At 40.3% G+C, this 17,752-nt stretch overlaps 1 protein-coding gene across 1 annotated transcript in view; it reads right to left on the bottom strand.

The window, feature by feature from the left end:
- Nucleotides 1–4,969: 4,969 nt before the first annotated feature.
- The window catches only part of IRAK3 (interleukin 1 receptor associated kinase 3), a 47,729-nt gene continuing 34,946 nt past the window's right edge, over nucleotides 4,970–17,752 (bottom strand). The window contains exons 9-12 of the mRNA XM_054580059.1: nucleotides 8,293–8,491; nucleotides 7,961–8,023; nucleotides 7,695–7,859; nucleotides 4,970–5,846 (exon numbers count right to left, since the gene is read on the bottom strand). Of these exons, the coding sequence (XP_054436034.1) occupies nucleotides 5,334–5,846; nucleotides 7,695–7,859; nucleotides 7,961–8,023; nucleotides 8,293–8,491 (940 nt within the window). The 3' untranslated portion in view covers nucleotides 4,970–5,333. The remainder of the gene's footprint in view (nucleotides 5,847–7,694; nucleotides 7,860–7,960; nucleotides 8,024–8,292; nucleotides 8,492–17,752) is intronic.

Here is a 17,752-nt window from a genome sequence, read left to right as displayed (position 1 = left end):
CACTTGCACCTGCATACTATTGCAAATAAGTTATTTCTACCTTCTTACCCCCCCATTCCGATTAATGTTGATCTGTAAGAAAATTTTAAAGTTAAGAAGCAAATGAAAAACTGAAAATATTTATAAAAATATTGCTGTTTATATAGATGACCACAAAGTTTGCAATGAGGCGGATGACATCAATTAGGAGGCTCTTATGTGAAGGTTTGGTAGGTAATGTTGATCTTCTGAAATAAAAATGCTTCCCAAGAAAATACTTGCATGTCAAGTCCAATGAACCATCAAATATCTATAATTTGGGAGGGATAGATGGAAACAAAATATAACAAACATTGGTTTATTACCTGTCAAAATGTTGGTTTATCATTGCTCAGACATGATTTGGGAATATTTCTTATCATGAAACAAATTTACAAGCAATGTATACAATGTCTAATTCCTCTCATTAAATATATCTCATATATTAATATTTGAAACCAAAATTTTTATCCAAGAATGGTGAGGTGGAATTATTTAAGCCAATGATTGATGATATCATGGGTATCAGGAAGACAAAATTTGGGCACAATAAGATGTTAGTATTGATACACTAGATACCAATGATTTTGAAGATGCTTTAAAGGACTATTTGACTCATTAATTTTACCAATATTATTGGGTCATATTATATGCCAAGCTCTGTACTAGCTGTTAGGGATGAAAAAATGAGCAGGGTATATAGCCTATGTCCCCAGGGAAACTTCAATTTTGTTGAGGACAGGAAGGAAGTCAACCGCAATTCCATTATGGAGTGATAGCGAGGTGAGGTATATATAGGTGTTTCAGATGACCTAGAAGAAGCCTGCTGAAGACGCCATCAGTAGCAAGTACATGCTCTGAAAAAAATCATTGGTCAATGAAAGAATAGGATCTGTCATATTTGCCACAAAGCATGTCATAGACTGCTTTATGCACAGTAATTGCAAAGCAATGGGCTGCCACGGAGATATCAGCTACTGCATAGGACAAGGACAAGACCTCTTAGAACTCCTACACAAGAGCTGGCAGAAGAGCCAGGATGTGCGTACAGACAGCACCCTGAGATGGCAGCCTGTGGAGAGCTGCCAGTTAGTGCGAGAACCGCAATTACAACTCTCCCAGTGTTTCCTATTCACCCACTCATTCATTCATTCAGTCAAGTGTACATTCCATGAGGGCAGGGTGTTTTGTGGGGTTTGATCTTCATCATCTCCCTAGCTCCTAGAACAGTACCTGATGCAAAGGAGGCTGTTGGTAAATACTTATTCAATGAGTGAGTGGACGGATGAATTCATGTTATTTACATCAAACGACTGTGTTGGCAGGAAACTGTGGCAGATGAGCAGCATAGTGATAAAGGCAGAAAATGTGGCAAGGCTTGTGTGCTTACTGAAAGTTTATGGAATTAGCAAATGACTCTTCACATTCATGCCTTTTCATAGGAAAAGAACATTGGGCTTTGAAGTCAGGCAGATGTGGGTTCAAATCTTGTCTCTTCCAGATCTGGGAGGACTTCAGGCAAGTTCCTTAATCTCTCTGAGTCATTTTCTTCATCTATAAAATGGGATTCATACTTTCAGGGTACTTGTGATGGTTAACAGAAAAAAACATGCAGAGCTCTGGACACGGTTCCTTTTGCTCTCCCCCATTCTTCCCACCCCCCAGGTGGTGTTGTGCAGAGCTCTGGTAGAGCTGTGGGCCCCCAATTCTCCAGAGAGCCTTCCTGGAACACCTCTTGGGTACTCTTCTATTCCTCTTATTCCATTCTATCTTCCAGCAAGCTTCTCCAAGAAGCCTTCTTTACCCTCTCGAAAGTGCATAGTAATCTTTGTATCCTCCTCTCCCTTCCAGCCATTACTTTCAGTTCTATTGGTTGGTGGTTCAATAATAGATGCCACCCAACTATTTATTGGAGTCAATCCCTTTTCTTCTTTACTTGGTATCCTAGTAGTTGATATAGTGCCTCGACTCTGGCAGATGCTTAGTAAATGCTACTCAGGATGGCCCTTACTTCCGGTACTGGCCACAGTCAGGTCACAAAAGTTGTTTTACACAGGCTGATGTACCACTGTATAAAACTACTATTATGCAGTAAGTCACAGGTCACTATAACAATTCTCAAGAGGTCAATAAAATTGATTATGTCAGATCTCATACCTATTTTCAAAAACAATGAAATATTTTGGGGCATCATAAAATGTGAAGAAAACTAACAAGTAAATAGAGCCTCCCTAGAGGATTGCTCACGGTGCATTATTAGGATGCAGATGAGTGGAATTCTTGACTAATTCATGTTTGCTGATCAGAGGGAACACTTACTGGAAGCTCATTCTTCGTTTCTTACTCTGCACATCATGAAGCTACGAGGTATCCCTTGTTGCCCATTGCAGAATGCCAGATTCAATTACTATAACCAACATTTACTGATGCACCCACTGCAAAGCAAATAGTCAGGAGGACTGGATCACTCAGCAGAAAATTGGTAATTCCAAGCCACAGCGGCATCTGCTTACGATATCATTAGTCAGGTTATTGCCAGCTAATCCGACTTGGTCCTTTAGATGTCCAAAATACTCACCCCCAAGTGAGGTGATCTAGTCAAGGAGATCATAGATTAACAACATTGCTGGAATATAAAGAAATGACACTTCTTTCAAAAAACATACAGCCTAGTTAGAAAGGTAGCATCTACTGATCTAGAAAAATCTGAGAACACTTTAGGGCAGTGGTTCTCAGAGTGGCTCCAGCATCACCTGGGAACTTGTTAGAAAGCCCAATTTCTAACCCCAGAACTACTACCTCAGAAACTGGGTGAGACCAGCAATCTGCACTTTTGGCAAGCCTTCCACTTCATTCTGATGCACATTAAAGTTTAAAGAACACTGCTTTAAGTCAAATAAGCAAATTCAAATCAACATAAAATCAACAGATTACATATGTGCTGAGTGATGGTGTGGGCCTGGTGTTAATCAGAGCTTCCTTAGTGACCTCTCACTGAAGGTCCTTTCAGACAGCATCTATAAAACAAGCTAAATCAGCCTCAGAATGGTTAGTGATATATAAAGCCAAATGCCAAAGACTTTTACTGTTTCCTTTCATTAACATGGATAGCCAAGAGTTGCCAACTAGGACAGGTCACAAGAATTAAAATCCTATGAAGTCAAGTCTAAGCCTCTTCCCTACTAATCTTAGCACACAGGCCATTTGGGAGCACCATGAAGACACACATCATGCTCAGATGAGGAAGACAGCACTTGACAGCCAGGTCCCTGCAGACCCACCTGTGAACATGGCCTCTCCTAATTGCTTACCTGCAGCTTTTTGGGGGCCTGTCAGTCAAACTAAGGCTTACTGTGTTTTGAACCTTACTTTCTGCCATGAGATCGCTTTCCTCCCAGAATTGTACATAGTTCCATGTTTCTAACCTTGGTCTTCTAACCTGACCCTAATTCCTAATAACTTCTTTTTTTCATTAGTTTTTCTTGAATATAGACTCCAATCTGACTATGATTAACCCAACTGTACACACACACACACACACACACACACACACACACGTGCCTATTCTGATGCACAGAAAGCTGCATCCTTTTATTGTAAATGCCCTGAAGGGGGAGATTCTGTAAATCCTCTGGAAACGGTTTTCTTGAAGTATTTCAACCCACCATGATTAAGACAATCATTATCCCCACTTTGTTAACTTACTCAGCAATGTTTACTATCGCTGAATTTTTGATTATGTGGGTTCATGGAGATACTTCAATTCAACTTATAAGGAAGCACTTGCTCTGTATAGGATAACATGTTAGGCCTTAAAGAGGTGGCCCCTACACACTCAGGAAATGTGATAGAGTTATGGCCCCCCAATGATGTCCATATCCTAATCCCAGAAACCTGTGAATTTATTACTTTACAAAAGAAAAGGGACATTTGCAGATGTGATTATATTAAGGATCTTGAGATGCAGAGATTTTCCTGGGTTACCTGCGTGGGCCCAATGCAATCACTTATCCTTATAAGAGAGAGGCAGGAGGGCCAACGTATGAGAAAGGTGATAAAGAAGAAGTCAGAGAAAAAGAGGGGGATCTAGATTCAAAGATGCCATGTTGCTGGCTTTGAGGACGGAGGAAGAGGCCATGATCCAAGGGAGGCAGGTGGCCTCTAGAAGCTTGAAGAGGTAAGAAAGTGAATCTCCTCCTATAACCTCCAGAAGGAATGCCAAGGAATTCTGATTTCCAGAACTGCAAAATAATTAATTTTTTTAACCCACTAAGTTTGTGATGATTGATTTCAGCAATAATATAAAACTAATACAGGGAGTTTATAAGCCTAGTCAAAGAGAAAGATGGCACAAGCAACTTTGATATAATTTGGTATAAAATAGAACTATAAATATTGCTATGAAAATGCTGATAAAGTACTTCTGGCTGGAGAGGTTAGGGAGGCCACTGGAAGGATGGCAGTTCTGCTGGGCCCTGAAGCATTAGGTAAGATTTCAAAAGGGCGAGATCCAGGAAACAGCAGGACTAAAGGCACAGAGTTGGAAGCTACAGAATGTAACAAAAAGCTGACCTCAGCTCTTGTGACCAGCCACTTTCTCAGAAACAAAAATTACTTGATTAAAATTTCAAACATTCTACTAAGGATATAATAGGTCTCTAAGTTTGTTTTGTTTTTTTTAAAAAAGAACTTCTAATAACAGTAAACAACTATATTATATGTGATAAACTACCCCAAGAGTTTAAATACAGAATACAAATCTTGGGCAAGAGTCCCCTCTCTGCACAGAACATGTCATAGCCAAGGGTGAATCTGGCTCATTTTCAGACATGCAGGTTTGATAGGGATGGACAGAAAAAAATAATAAGAGTCAATAAAAGTAAATGAAAAGACAATTCTTTAAAGGGCATCTATTAATATTTATAAATTAGGCACTTCCTACAACCTTTATAAGCAAACAAAACTAAACAATGGAATCCTACTGAATGGAACATACTTAGTGGACTGAAGGCTCTGAGGGCTCATATTGATGAAGAAAACGTCAGAATTCAGTCTCTTTTTGGTAGGTTCTGGTTGTTTTGTTGGTCTGCAGTCAGAGCCCATTATCTCAATTAATCTTGAATGACTCTAATTTAGCCTAGGTTTGCTCATGAGCCAATTACCTGATAAAACACATTTTTAAGTCACTCTGTTTTGCAAGTTGGAAAGTAAAGAATGGGACCGTCCAGGCTGTTTATCTGCATTACCAATGTCATCCTCTCGGCATTACTTATGAAGGCAGCATCTTTCCCAGATGGTACCTGTACTCACACGCCTCAGTAATCCTTGCCCTCTTCTTTATCTTCTGGTAAAATGGGTTCCTTTTTGTGCTGTTCACATTCATTCCAGTAGGATTCAGGGGAACAGCTAATCTCCATAGGCCTGCACCTGCAAGAATGGCCTGGAGCTTCTCCAGAAGGGTCCACGTTCATGCCAGAGGCCCTTGAGTCCTGAGATGGAGCTGCATGCTCTGGAGACCAAAATTCATGAGAAGAACTGGGCTCATTGCAAGTGTCCTCATTTCTTTTACTCCCTGCCTTTCTCTCAAAGCCCAGAAATGTAACCTCAGACTGGCTGCATTCAAAGGGAATTTTCTGAGTCATTCTCACTTCTCTCAAGTGCTTGTCATGAAGCAGTGAATAATTACTCTGTCTTTCATCATCTTCCACTGGAATACTTGGTACATTGTCCAAGAACAGAGGAGAAGGACACCTGAAGGACTTGAGTGACATGGGAGGATCTTCAGCGAAATGTAAGCTGACTTGAGTACTTTCAAGAGTAGTTAGAACCTAATTAACCAAAAAGCAAACAGTGAGTTAAACTTGAATAACCTTTCCTTTTTTTTTTTCTGTCTCCCTATTAAGGAATGTACTCTTCTTTTCATGAAGTCATTTCTACTATAGAATTTTGATTAAGGAGGTATTAGAGACTAGCTAAATCCTTCACTTTAATGAGTAATTTAAGTGACTTGAAGTAAAGCATTAAAAAAAACCCCAAATTACATTGTATTGAATATCAAGAGACTTGACCTAAGGCCTAGATTTGCCACCCCTACTTTGCAACCTTGGGTGAATTTATCATTTTTCACTTCAACCGTAATATGTGGAGAATTGGAAGGGTTACAGGTACTATAAATCTAATCCATAGTTCTCAAATGCCAGATTTACATAGAGGAGCATTCTTAAAATGCAGATCCCTTATCCCCACCCCAAAGGCTGTCATTCAAAACTATAGAGATGGTGGACCAGGAATCTGTATTTTTAATGCTTCTCAGTTTATTAGGGTATGCAGCTCAAATCGAGAATCATTGACCTGATATAAAATAACATACAACATACCTTCTCACACACTTGTAATTTAAAAGAATACAGATCAATGGCTTTACAATTTACATAGTGCTTTACACACATCACCCCATTAATCTATACAAAGAACACTATTATTCTTACTTTATAGACAACAAAACTGAGTCTCTAAAAAGGAAATCAATCAATATCACTAGTTGGTAAGGAGTAGACCTGTTGTTACTTGACCCAGATCTCTGGCTCCCAGTTCCATGTTCCCTCTGCTGTGTACCTCACAGCTCCATTCCGGGCCCAAGAGTCCAGGTCCCACAACTCTTACTGCCGGTGGCAGGCTTAGAATACAGCTCTCCTGATTCTTAGCCCAGTGTTTTTTATATTCTGATGATGTCAACTCCTTGATTAAAACCCTTCCATTACTCTACATATAGACTCAGGATAAAACTCAAATTCCTAGGATGGAAGTCATGTCCCTTTACCACCTGGAATCTTTTATTGTAACCACTGCAGCTTTTCCTTCACCACCATCCCACTTCCATGATACAGAACTACTTGTGGTCTTAGCAATGTGAAGTTCATCCGCTCTGAGCCTTTGCAGGTGTCTATTCTTTCTGCCTGGGAAGTTCTTCCATCCAAAAGCTACCTAAACCCACCTTATTTTTCAGGTCATAGCTCAGCTGTCACCTCCATGAAGAAGCTTCCTTGACTTCCATCTGCTAGACTGTATTCTAACTCTGTGCTCCCACCCACCATTATGCTTATCTTTCTGCACTGAAAGTCCATGCTTACTGATGGGCTGTGGGCTTGAGGGCAGCAACTGTAGCTCGATCCCTGTTCTATCCCCAGCACCCAGCACAGTCTGGCACATGCAAATTAGGCACTAAATAAATATCTGTTTATTATAAACAAATACTAAATGAATGGATGATTAAATCGATCGGGCAGGTGAATAAATAAAAAACCAATAAGAAAAATACATACTGCATTTTTAATGGGCAGATCTCTTAAAAAAGTTTAGATAAAATATTCTCTCCAAAATACTGTATCTCTTTATTAACATTTTTGCAGGTCCCTGGTTCTACCCAATAATGAGCTCTACCAGAGTACAAAGTGATGTGACTTTTTGTCCTGGAAAAGCTATGTATTCCGACCAGATCGGGCGCCTTCAGGGTGGTATGGCTGTAGACTGGAAAAACTACGTATTCAATTAGAATTCTCTTCCAGTGCTAGATTTGTCTCATTAATAAAGAGTTCACTTAGATACGTAATTTATCGCATTTAGATTTTCCATGGTTCTGTGGGCTTAGTTTTTAATAAAACTGTGTGTATACATACCTCATTCATTGATGGTCTTAGTTTTGCCCGCGTTGCAGTGCACTGGCCTGCCAGAGAGAAGAGCTTGGCAGAAAAATTCCGAGGACAGGGAAGCACTTTCTTGTCTAGAAGTGAGAGGCATGATTCGAGTCCTCTCTTTTCCATCAACTCCATAAGGAGGTCTCTCTAGGAAGAGAAGAAGACAAGAAGAAGAGAAGAAGAGGAGAACCTCATTTAGAACTCTATCAGGAAGATGACCAAGGTGCAGAGAGGAAGGTGATTCTTACCAGCTGAATATGCTTTGGATCATCTAATACGACTTTACAACCTGTCAGAACTTCCATTATTACCTACAAAAAATATATAGAAAGTTAAATATATATGCACAATTAATTGTGACTATTAACCTTAACAATGAACATAGTTCATTCCAATTAATAAATTTATATTTTATTGTTGATTGATTACACAAAATTAATGTATAAGACAAATAACAGGAGCCCATAGACCTAGAAGTTTAAGCCTTTTAAAAATATGGAATTTATCAGGGTGGCATTGGTTAATAAAACCACGCAGATTTCAGGGGTACTACTCAATTTAGAGCCTCCCCGGTACTCACGATTCCAAAGCTGTAGACATCTGTTTTAGTGGAGAGTCTGCCCTGTCGGATATACTCCTCTGGCATGTACCACAGGTGTTTGCCGCCGCTGCTGGTCATGCTTGTGGCAGAGCTCTGATGCTCCAGGTGGGGCCGGAAGTGTGCCATGGCAAAGTCAGTCAGTTTGGGTTGAAACTGATCATCCAAAAGTATGTTTGTACTAAAATTATGAGCAAGGACAAACAAGACAAAAACATTAAAAAGACGTTTTGGTGAAAAATAACATGACAAGCTCACCTTTATATCTGGTTAATTATAAGCATGGACAAATTAAAACCATCCATAGTTTTCCATGAAATAGAGGACATGTGCTCATTTTTCTTAAAGTATAAATCCAAGTGTTATATAAAACCTAAAACAAAATCCTGACCTAGGAACAGTGGACATTAGAATTTACAGCTACTTTATACAGAGTTGGTGGATAAAGCTGATGTTTTGTCCATAGGAGACACTCCATGAACAAAAGCAGCTTTCCTGTGCTCTGCTTACATGTAATGAGAACATTATCTGGGTTTTAACCAGATAACAATAGTCTGTGATGTGTCTGGAGCTGTGCTGTGGGATGCTCTGCCTAGAGCTGCTAACTTCTATGGCGATTTGAGGAATCTTTAGTAGCTCCTGCCTTAGGAATAACCGTACTCCACTGTCCCGTTATCCATGGCTTTTTTCCCTTGAGTCTTTTTTTAAAATTAATTTTAGAGAGAGGGGAAAGGAGAGAGAAAGAGAAACATTGATTTGCTATTCCATTTATTTACACATTCATTGGTTACTTCTTGTACGTGCCCTAACCAGGGATCACACCCACAACCTTGGCGTATCAGGACGACATTCTAGTCAACTGAACTACCCAGCCAGGGCCTTGTCTTTGAGTCTTATTTTAAAATATAACCATTTATAGCAGCAAAGGCAAAGGGCTTGGAGTCATTTCCAGCTGTTCATCAGTCACATAAAGATCTTAAAAATCACTGAACACCTTGGCTGAGAGTAAGCATTGGCTTATCTGACTGGTGAAGGGCTGCCATAGCAGGGATGAGAAAGGTAAGCCAAGGAAGAGACGCATTTCACTTGGCTCTGAGACCGCCAGTGGGTTACTTCACCCTGTAACCCTCAGCATCATCTTCCCTCACACAGGAAATGAGGAAAACAACAGAACTCACGGAGCTCATATGGGGCACATAAATAGCCTACTGCTTCTGTATGGTAATGCTCACTGAATGGCAGCTAAGATGAAGACTAGTAATTACTCACAAGAGAAAAGATGGATATTGATAAAAAGAGGTGGGTGAGCTAAAAGAAAGTTACTTATTTTTCAACTTTGTTTTGGGCTATTTGGAGCTCGTTTTTTGTCCCTTGGAGCCAAAGCTACTAATAAGAGACCTGCCCATCCAAAATGCCACATGGTACATTTGGAGTACTACACACTTTCTTATTAACAGTGGTCATAGCTGCAGGATAAAAATAAGAAATTTTTAATCCTGAACAAATATTGGATCTTACAAAAGTTCCAGAAGTCCTTTCTGTTCCCAAATAAGTAAACTGACAGGCAGGCCCTAGCTCCATGGGTCTGAATTGCAGGCATTATTATGATTCAGAATATTCAGAATCCTGGTTCTATTTAGAAGACTTTTTTAAAAAAGATTTATTTATTTTTTAAAATTAATTAATTTATTTTTCCAAATACATTTGTCTCTATTTAGAAGATTTGAAACGAAGGCCTCAAGAATTCTAATTCAGACTTTGTTTAGGACTGAGTTGACAACATGCAAAATGTTGGGGCTCCCAGGACCAGAAAGACATGCCTTAAACTTTATTTCACTCTCCCTCCTCTAAAGGTGTCAGCTGAATCACAAGATCCAAAGAGCCTACCATCTGCATAGGCCCTAGAGTCCTTCCCTGTGGCGTGATCCTTGCATTTATAAGGAGGAAGTCAGGGAGGAGACTTGTATCATAAGCACAGTCCTCATTTTTCTCCTTGCCTTGTCTTTTCTCTCCAGATTATTTCAAACCTGGCAGCTTCTAAGACCAGCCTGGGTCCTACATATCTGTCACTCCTCACCCATTCTTTGTTTTTCTCATTTGGAAACAGTATTAACTATCCTGACATGCTTCTGAAGATGAGGAATATGCTAGAGCCAGATGATACCTTCTCTCTCGCTCTCAGTAAGAACAGACTTTTAGTCCATAATTACCTCTTCCATAGGTGTACACTTCACTTGTTCAGATCAATAGTAGGGCTTCTGGAGATGCCCTGATCATTTCTGAGTGCTGGGGTATTTAATGCAGGAGTCTGCCAAATGTGCCAGGAGGCCAGGTGGGTAGAGAAGTTCATTAACTCTCATTCCCAGGACCAACTTCCTGCCCCTCCAGCCACATGCTGAGCCTGGCTCTCTTCTGCGCCCTGACCCACTCCATTTCTGCCTCAGAGGAGGGCAGCAAAGCTCTGAATGCCAGATTGTCAAATGTGAACCCTCTCCTTCCTCCACCCCAGCTCTAAAGAAGGTATAAAAATCATAATTTAAAAGGCCAGAACCAGGAGAATGCAAAAAATTGATTCTGTGGAACACTTAAGACTCTCTGAAGAATAGGTCTTTTCTAAGTATAAAAGAAAAAAAAGCAACAACAATCATAATCTAATCTATGTATCTGATCCTCAGCAAAACTGGCAAGAAGCTTCTAGCAATTGGTGAATCACATCTCTGTAAAAGTCGAGCAGGGTAACCACAATGTGTTACACGATAAAACCCAACAAAGGACTTTAGGTGAGTGAGAGGCCATCAATAAGAATGCGAAATTGTTCTAGGGCACTGTTTTCACACTTTGAATAATGATATTTGGTGAAAAGACAAGCTGTTTACCAGTCAACGTTAGTGAATAACATAAATTTTGAGTCCAGTAATTTACTCTGTTCGAAATAAAGGTTAATGATAGCCAAGGAAGAAGGATATTCTGTTTCAGGAAAGTGGGAATTGCAAAAGGCCCTTCAACAATCAATTCTGCCCTAATTCTTCCCCCCTGCTTCAGCCTAAAATGGAATGTTCTAACATAAAGTGCCTTAAGCTACTATGTAGGTCAACTGAATACGTTTATCCTATAGGGCTAAAGACAGACTACCAAAGTGAAGACAACATAAATAACTAAAATCATGTAATGATATAATGAAATAAAAGGGCAGCTTGCTAGCTAGCTATTGTGGCTACCAAAGACACAGATGAGAAGTATCCAATAGCTCATACACCTAATTTAGTGTTTCTACATCCTATTTCTTCTAGTCTTTCCCACAAGACTACTCACTACAGCAAAGAGACCTCGCTAGGTAATTCTTCCAGCAGAAGGATCAGTGGTAGGATCACTAACGAGACAGGGAAAATTCTGCACAAGGTGGTGATCTATAGCCTGACTGGGAATATTATTGTACTTAGTCTCCCTCTTGCTAAATATTTCTAAGACAATTCTTTCTGGGGGAACCAAATCCCCTAAAGACTGCAAGAATTGCTTTCTTTGCTCACCAATTTGTCTCCTTAGTTGAAGTCTATGGGCCTTAAATATAAAGCAAAATAATACACCTAGATTATGATGCAGGATTTGAACTTAAGTGCACATACCATGTTTGACATGTAAGTGCATGATTAATTTTCAAAGATACATTATTTTCATAGGGTTTTCTGGGGAGTTATTGGTGCCCAGTAACCTAGTCCCTGTGTGCCTGGCAACTCCCAGGAAAAGTCCAGACTCCACCCAACTGGCCCTGGAGATAAAGAGGACCCAAGTGGCCTCTCGTGGCCAGCCTGAGGCAACAGGACATCTTGCTGTCTGTGTTACTGCTGTTGCAACACCAAGATACCCCACACCAGATGGGGCAAGGCCCAGTTTCTCCGGGAACCTGCAGATCCCTGGGAAAGGACACACACCCGCTCCCCCACTGCAGCATGCGGGCATCTGGTCTAGAATGATGTGAACCTGAGACCCTAATTGCCCTCTGCGGTGATGCAGCTTTCTCTCTCCCATGGGACCCGGGAGGACTCAGAGACAGTGCTGAAACTTGTTTTGCCTTAGTGGCTACCTAGGCTCTCTGTGTAAAGGCCCGGTCCATACAAGGCATTCCTTCTGAACATGTGAAATTTCATCTCTAACTAAACCAGCACAACTTCCCTAGGCCTCAGTTTCCCTGTAAGTAAACAGATCTGGCAATGCTTAACTCACAAGGCTGTTACAGGGATTAAGTGAGAAAATGTAAGCGGAGTGCCTGATATACAGGGAAGGCCTATAAATGTGCTTTGAAGGGTGTAGGCTAGCCACTGTCCATTCTCCACACAACACCTTACCTCAGAATCCCAGGGAACTGGGTTGGCTACCACTAGAAGTTCAAGGACGCCAATTTCAAGTAACAAAGGTATAGGAGGTGGCAGGGTGACCCCGGAGCTCCGAGGGCCCTTGGGTTAACTAGTCTCAAGGCAGTGGCTATATTTCAAAATAGGTCCAGAAAAGTTCTGGAAGAACCTGACTAAATTAACATTCTCAGGCATTTTAAGACCATGGAAAGAAAAAATATATAACTATTAGTTTGTGTATATATATATGTATCCAGGTGTATAAAGCAATGAATGTCGGGGTTTAGACTCAGTGATGGTAAATAGAAATGGGGAAATTTTAACTTAGGTAATATTTCATTCTTCTGGCATCCTTTAGGAAAATAAATGAGCATATTTAGATATCTTGGAAGAAGGAAGGCACTAACGGGAAAATAGGAAAGTCTGAGGAAAAAAAAGTTGTTCATATCTAAGATGTTTCTGAAAAACAAAAGTAGGTTTTTGTGGGGGGAGAGGGAAAGAGAAGAGACTGGTTGATTAAACAGTCAGTCAAACAAATTTTACATTTCCCACAAGCTTTGCCATTCCCACTAAATACTGAGTCAGAGCCCGGTTTCAACACACACACATGAGCTCTGGGACCGAAGGCGGGAGAGGCAAGGGTCCTCAGGCAAGGGTTGCATGGTTGTAGGAAGTGGCCAACTGTGGCTTCCTGCCCTTCTTCCCAACCACTCGATCTTCCTAATTCCTCACAAAGGAAATTCTCTATGTACCTACTACAGCCATATATCTGAGTAATGTCTGTTTTTAAGCAAATGGCTTCTTTCCTCCGTTCTTTCCTAGAGCCCTTTCCTTGTATGAAAGACTGTTTCACTTGGCAGGAGACAGATGGCAACACAAATGGATGAGAGAACATAATCTTATAGGGAACATTAGAAATGTTCAAGATTATCTCCTGGCTTTGGAAACTAGCAGGGATGCATGTGTGGGGTGAAAAATGTCAAGGATAAAATGCATTTGAATTTAAGATCGTTCATAAATGTGAAAACAATTAAGCTCACTAAGGGACAGGATGGAAATAGCAAGAAGGTTTACTGCTTTCAGATGCTTTTATGTGATCTTGTAATTCAAAAACATCTTCGTTTCCCAAATAAAAACATGAGGGTCTTTTGTCAAGAACAGAGACTTTAGTTCTTTAAGATTGTTTTCTTTAAATCCTTTCCTCCTCAAATTCCACCATCTGGAAATAAATTTTTGTTTTTATAACATTCTCTTTGAAGAGTTCAAATTACCAAGACATTTTTGGGCTAACTAAACCACCAGACTTCTTGAAAATACCTTTGCAATGTGGACTTGGCTTCCTCCTTCGTGTCCTGCAACTGCATCCTTGACAAAGTGTCTCCTAAGAAGGCTATTTACAATAGCTGCTTGAATAGGGTGAAGATTCTGCATGCGGACTCCGGGCCAAATCTCCACCTCAGTCCACTGCTTACTGCCATCTCACTAGGAGTCCAATGTCAACATTTCCAAATTTGCATATATTAATTATGTCCTTCTTTCCTGCCTGATTTCCCTGTCTCTGCTCGATGAAGCTAACATGCTCCCCGGAGTCCCCACACAAACATGGAACCCCACCTCCCTTCCCCATCTACAGATGTGTAACAGAAGCCTGATTTCTGGAAAGTCTTGGCTTTCTCTTCTGTAAAACTGAGATAAGATCAATGATACCTAAACTCAGGGTTGTTGGCAAGATTAATAAATTATTCAGTGGTCTTTTAGGTCAGGTCTGAAGTCTTGGGGCTTTCATTGAGCTCCCTAATCTGCCTGCAGCCTATGAGCTACCCTGATGTATCAGCACTTGCTGATGCAGTTCGTGGAGACTGCAGTTGTTGACATTTAAAGGCTCTCTGCCTTTCTTTCTTTAATATTTAATTTTCTTTATTTTTTTATTATTAATAGAACCGTATTTTTTTTTTAGATTTCTATATATTTATTTTTAGAGAGAGGGGAAGGAAGGGAGAGAAATATCAATTTGTGGTTGCCTCTCATGTGCCCCCAACTGAGGACCTGTCCTGCAATTCAGGCATGTGCCCTGACTGGGAATCAAACCCTGCAACCCTTTGGTTCGCAGGCCGGCGCTCAATTCACTGAGTCACACCAGGCAGGGCTCTTTCTTTAAGATTTAAAATTTTTTATTCCGGTAACATTAGTTAATAACATTATTTAAGTTTCAGGTGTACAGCATTATAATTTGATGTCTGAATACCCTATAGCATGCTCACCACCAAAAATCTAGTTTCCATCTGTCATCACACATTTGATCCCCTTTGCCTGCCCCCACTCCCTTTCATGGGGGCTTTCTCTATACTGTTCCCCTCACCTGCAAAGTACTCCTTCCTAACTTTCATCCAATCCTCTAAGCAGCCTAAGATTCACTTCCTCCGTGAAGTTTCCACTTGACTGCTCTGAATTCCAGTGCTCCTCCTTTCTCCAAGTTCCCACTGTACAGCCTGCCCTATACCCTTTGACTCTTACTCAGAGACCAGGTTATGTTGTTTATATAAGCATAATGCTGAGTCTATAGGAGATAGTAAGCAAACATTTGTTGATATAATCAGTTGTTAATTAAGAGAATTTACAACCATGAATAGATTAGACCATTCTTCATATGGCAAATATGTGGCCCAAATGTTGCCAAAACATCCTCCCATATTTTTGGCAGACATCACTAATTGAGTGCAAAATGTACACACCCCAGATTCTCTTTCAATACTGCACGTGGGAAATCATTGCCAATCAATCAAAGATGGAATGTGAGATGAAATTGATTTGTCATCGCTGCTATAGTGTAATTGCTCTTTTTCAGACGAGGTAAATGAGGCCCACATGGTTGAAATCACTTATTCTATGCAAAACAGCTTTTTAATGGCAGAACCAGGACTACAACTTAGCCTTCCTTTTCACAGTGTTCAGTGCTCTTTCAATTTACTATAATTAACTGAAAGAAAAATCTTTTTATTCAGCTACTCATAAAAAATAAATAACTGTTGATTACAAAGCACAATTTAAGTGAACTATTTCTTCTCTTTTTTAGGTATATGTAGATAATTCCAGTGCAAAATAGTGACTGAGCAGGTCACAGAGTTTACTAAATATAAAGGAAGCTCCAGTCATTAGAACTGCACCCAAATGGAGCTCTGACAACGTGCCGTGCAAGGGTCCAGGACTGGTTGGATGAGACACTTGGGAGATGGAAGGGGCGGTCTCCATTAGCTGGGAGAAATTGTAGTTTATTGCTAAACTCAGGGTGGTGCTTTATACAGATTATTTGGCTCCACCCACGTACTCTGGGAGGAGTATGCCTACTTAGTTCCAGGTAGGGAGATCTAGGCTCAGGGAATTTAGGTCATTTACCAAAAGTCACACTGCTAGAAAGTAGTAGGGCAGGGATTTGAGTTGAGATCTTCCTGACTCAAAGGCAGTACACTTAACCAGAGGCAGAGACAGCAAGGACATCACTGGTTGTCATTGATGGGTTGGTTGTTGAAAACAGGGAAGAAGAGAGAAAAGACTCCAGGGAAAGCGCTTCTGGGAAACAGGCATGTCAGGACTTTGCCGAACCTGCCCCTGGGTGAGCAGGTCTCTGGAGGCACCTCCCTAACACAGATAAACACCTCGTCATCCTTACTCTGAAGCTGATCGGGATAAAGCTTGACTGGGATTTTAAAAATGTGGAGTCACATCCTTCTCCTGTCTCAATCCTTAGATTTGAGTATAGAGCACAGTACAAAAACAGGCAGGTGTAAGTCACAGGATTTGAAAGCAAGAAGAGATCCAACTTGAGATCATCCCAGCTGACTCTGAACGTGCAAGCGAGAAGAAAACTGTGGCCTGAGAGCATGAGGCAGGACCTGGGCGTGAATCCAGATTTCCTGTGCCCTTTCCCTGTGACCTCCAGCGGCAGCGCTGGCACCGTTTCATTGTGCTTAAACAAAGGTGTTGCTCACACTCTGGACTCCAGGCTGCTCAATAATGACCTTACGATCTTCATTTCTTAAACCGTTTTAAAAACCATAAAGGTGTAAGATTACCAAGCTTCTCTGTAGATGGAAGTAATTACGGGAAATGAATGAAATAAAATTTTTGGACAACATTTAGTAACTAGAGACTCCCTGTTGAAATTTCTCCTGTTTCCTCGGTTTGAGGTAGAAAGGTCTGATGCCAAATTATATTTTCCTAATAAATATTATTTTTATTATAAGAATAGGACATAATATTTAAATAAAAAATTAAAAAACATAATATAGAAGCAAAAACTAAGCCACTAGTAAAAAGCCATATCCCTCTGTCTCAATGAACCTTTATTTATATTCTTGTTTTACTTTTAATCTATTTTTTAATCATAAGTTTTAGTACTCTATACGACTTCAACTTGGCTTTTTTTTTTTTTTTACTTAATTTCACTTTATGCTCATTGGTCCATGTTATTTCATAGTATTAAAACATTATTTAATAATGTCAAATGATGTATAATAAACTCTCCTGTGATTCATCAGTCTGAGGCCCAGATGCAGAAAAGAAAATAAAGGTAACAATATCTTCCATTTCTCACTCCAACAAATACAGGAACTGGACTTACTCATCAAAGGATCACTGTTTAACATGTTTTGAAGTGTCCTTTTTTTTTCAGTCAATTATTGCAGCATTATTGTAATTAAATGACCTATCACCTAGACGCTGCCCTTCCTTACAAATAATTAAAAATTAGTATGACAAAGGCAGAAGAGTAGGGATTGCAGACCTTCCTGAAAGCACTAGGCCGTAAGTATGTGTAGAGGAACCAAGAATCAGGGAGGCCCACATTTAGAGCAAAGTGAAGGGTTCATTTAAAAGACATTCAGGAGGGTAATCTTGGTCAGCCAATTCACATTTGGCCAAGACTCTTGGCCATTACCATCCGACAGATGCTCAGTGCCTTGAATGAAATGAGCTGGTCTCATTCCAGTTCCTAGAGAACAGGTGTGCCCATCACCAAACGAAGGGGGAAAATCTATTGCTATAGTTGGCACTAATTCACATCTTTGCTGGCAGGCTTAGCAGAAAGTCCAAGAGTT

Source organism: Pteronotus mesoamericanus, unplaced genomic scaffold, assembly GCF_021234165.1.
Source record: "Pteronotus mesoamericanus isolate MK-2021 breed Mesoamerican mustached bat unplaced genomic scaffold, CSHL_Meso_final contig_56, whole genome shotgun sequence".
Lineage (NCBI taxonomy): Eukaryota > Metazoa > Chordata > Mammalia > Chiroptera > Mormoopidae > Pteronotus > Pteronotus mesoamericanus.
Note: the sequence above shows the minus strand (reverse complement) of the source record. Positions and strands in the feature narration are given on the sequence as shown.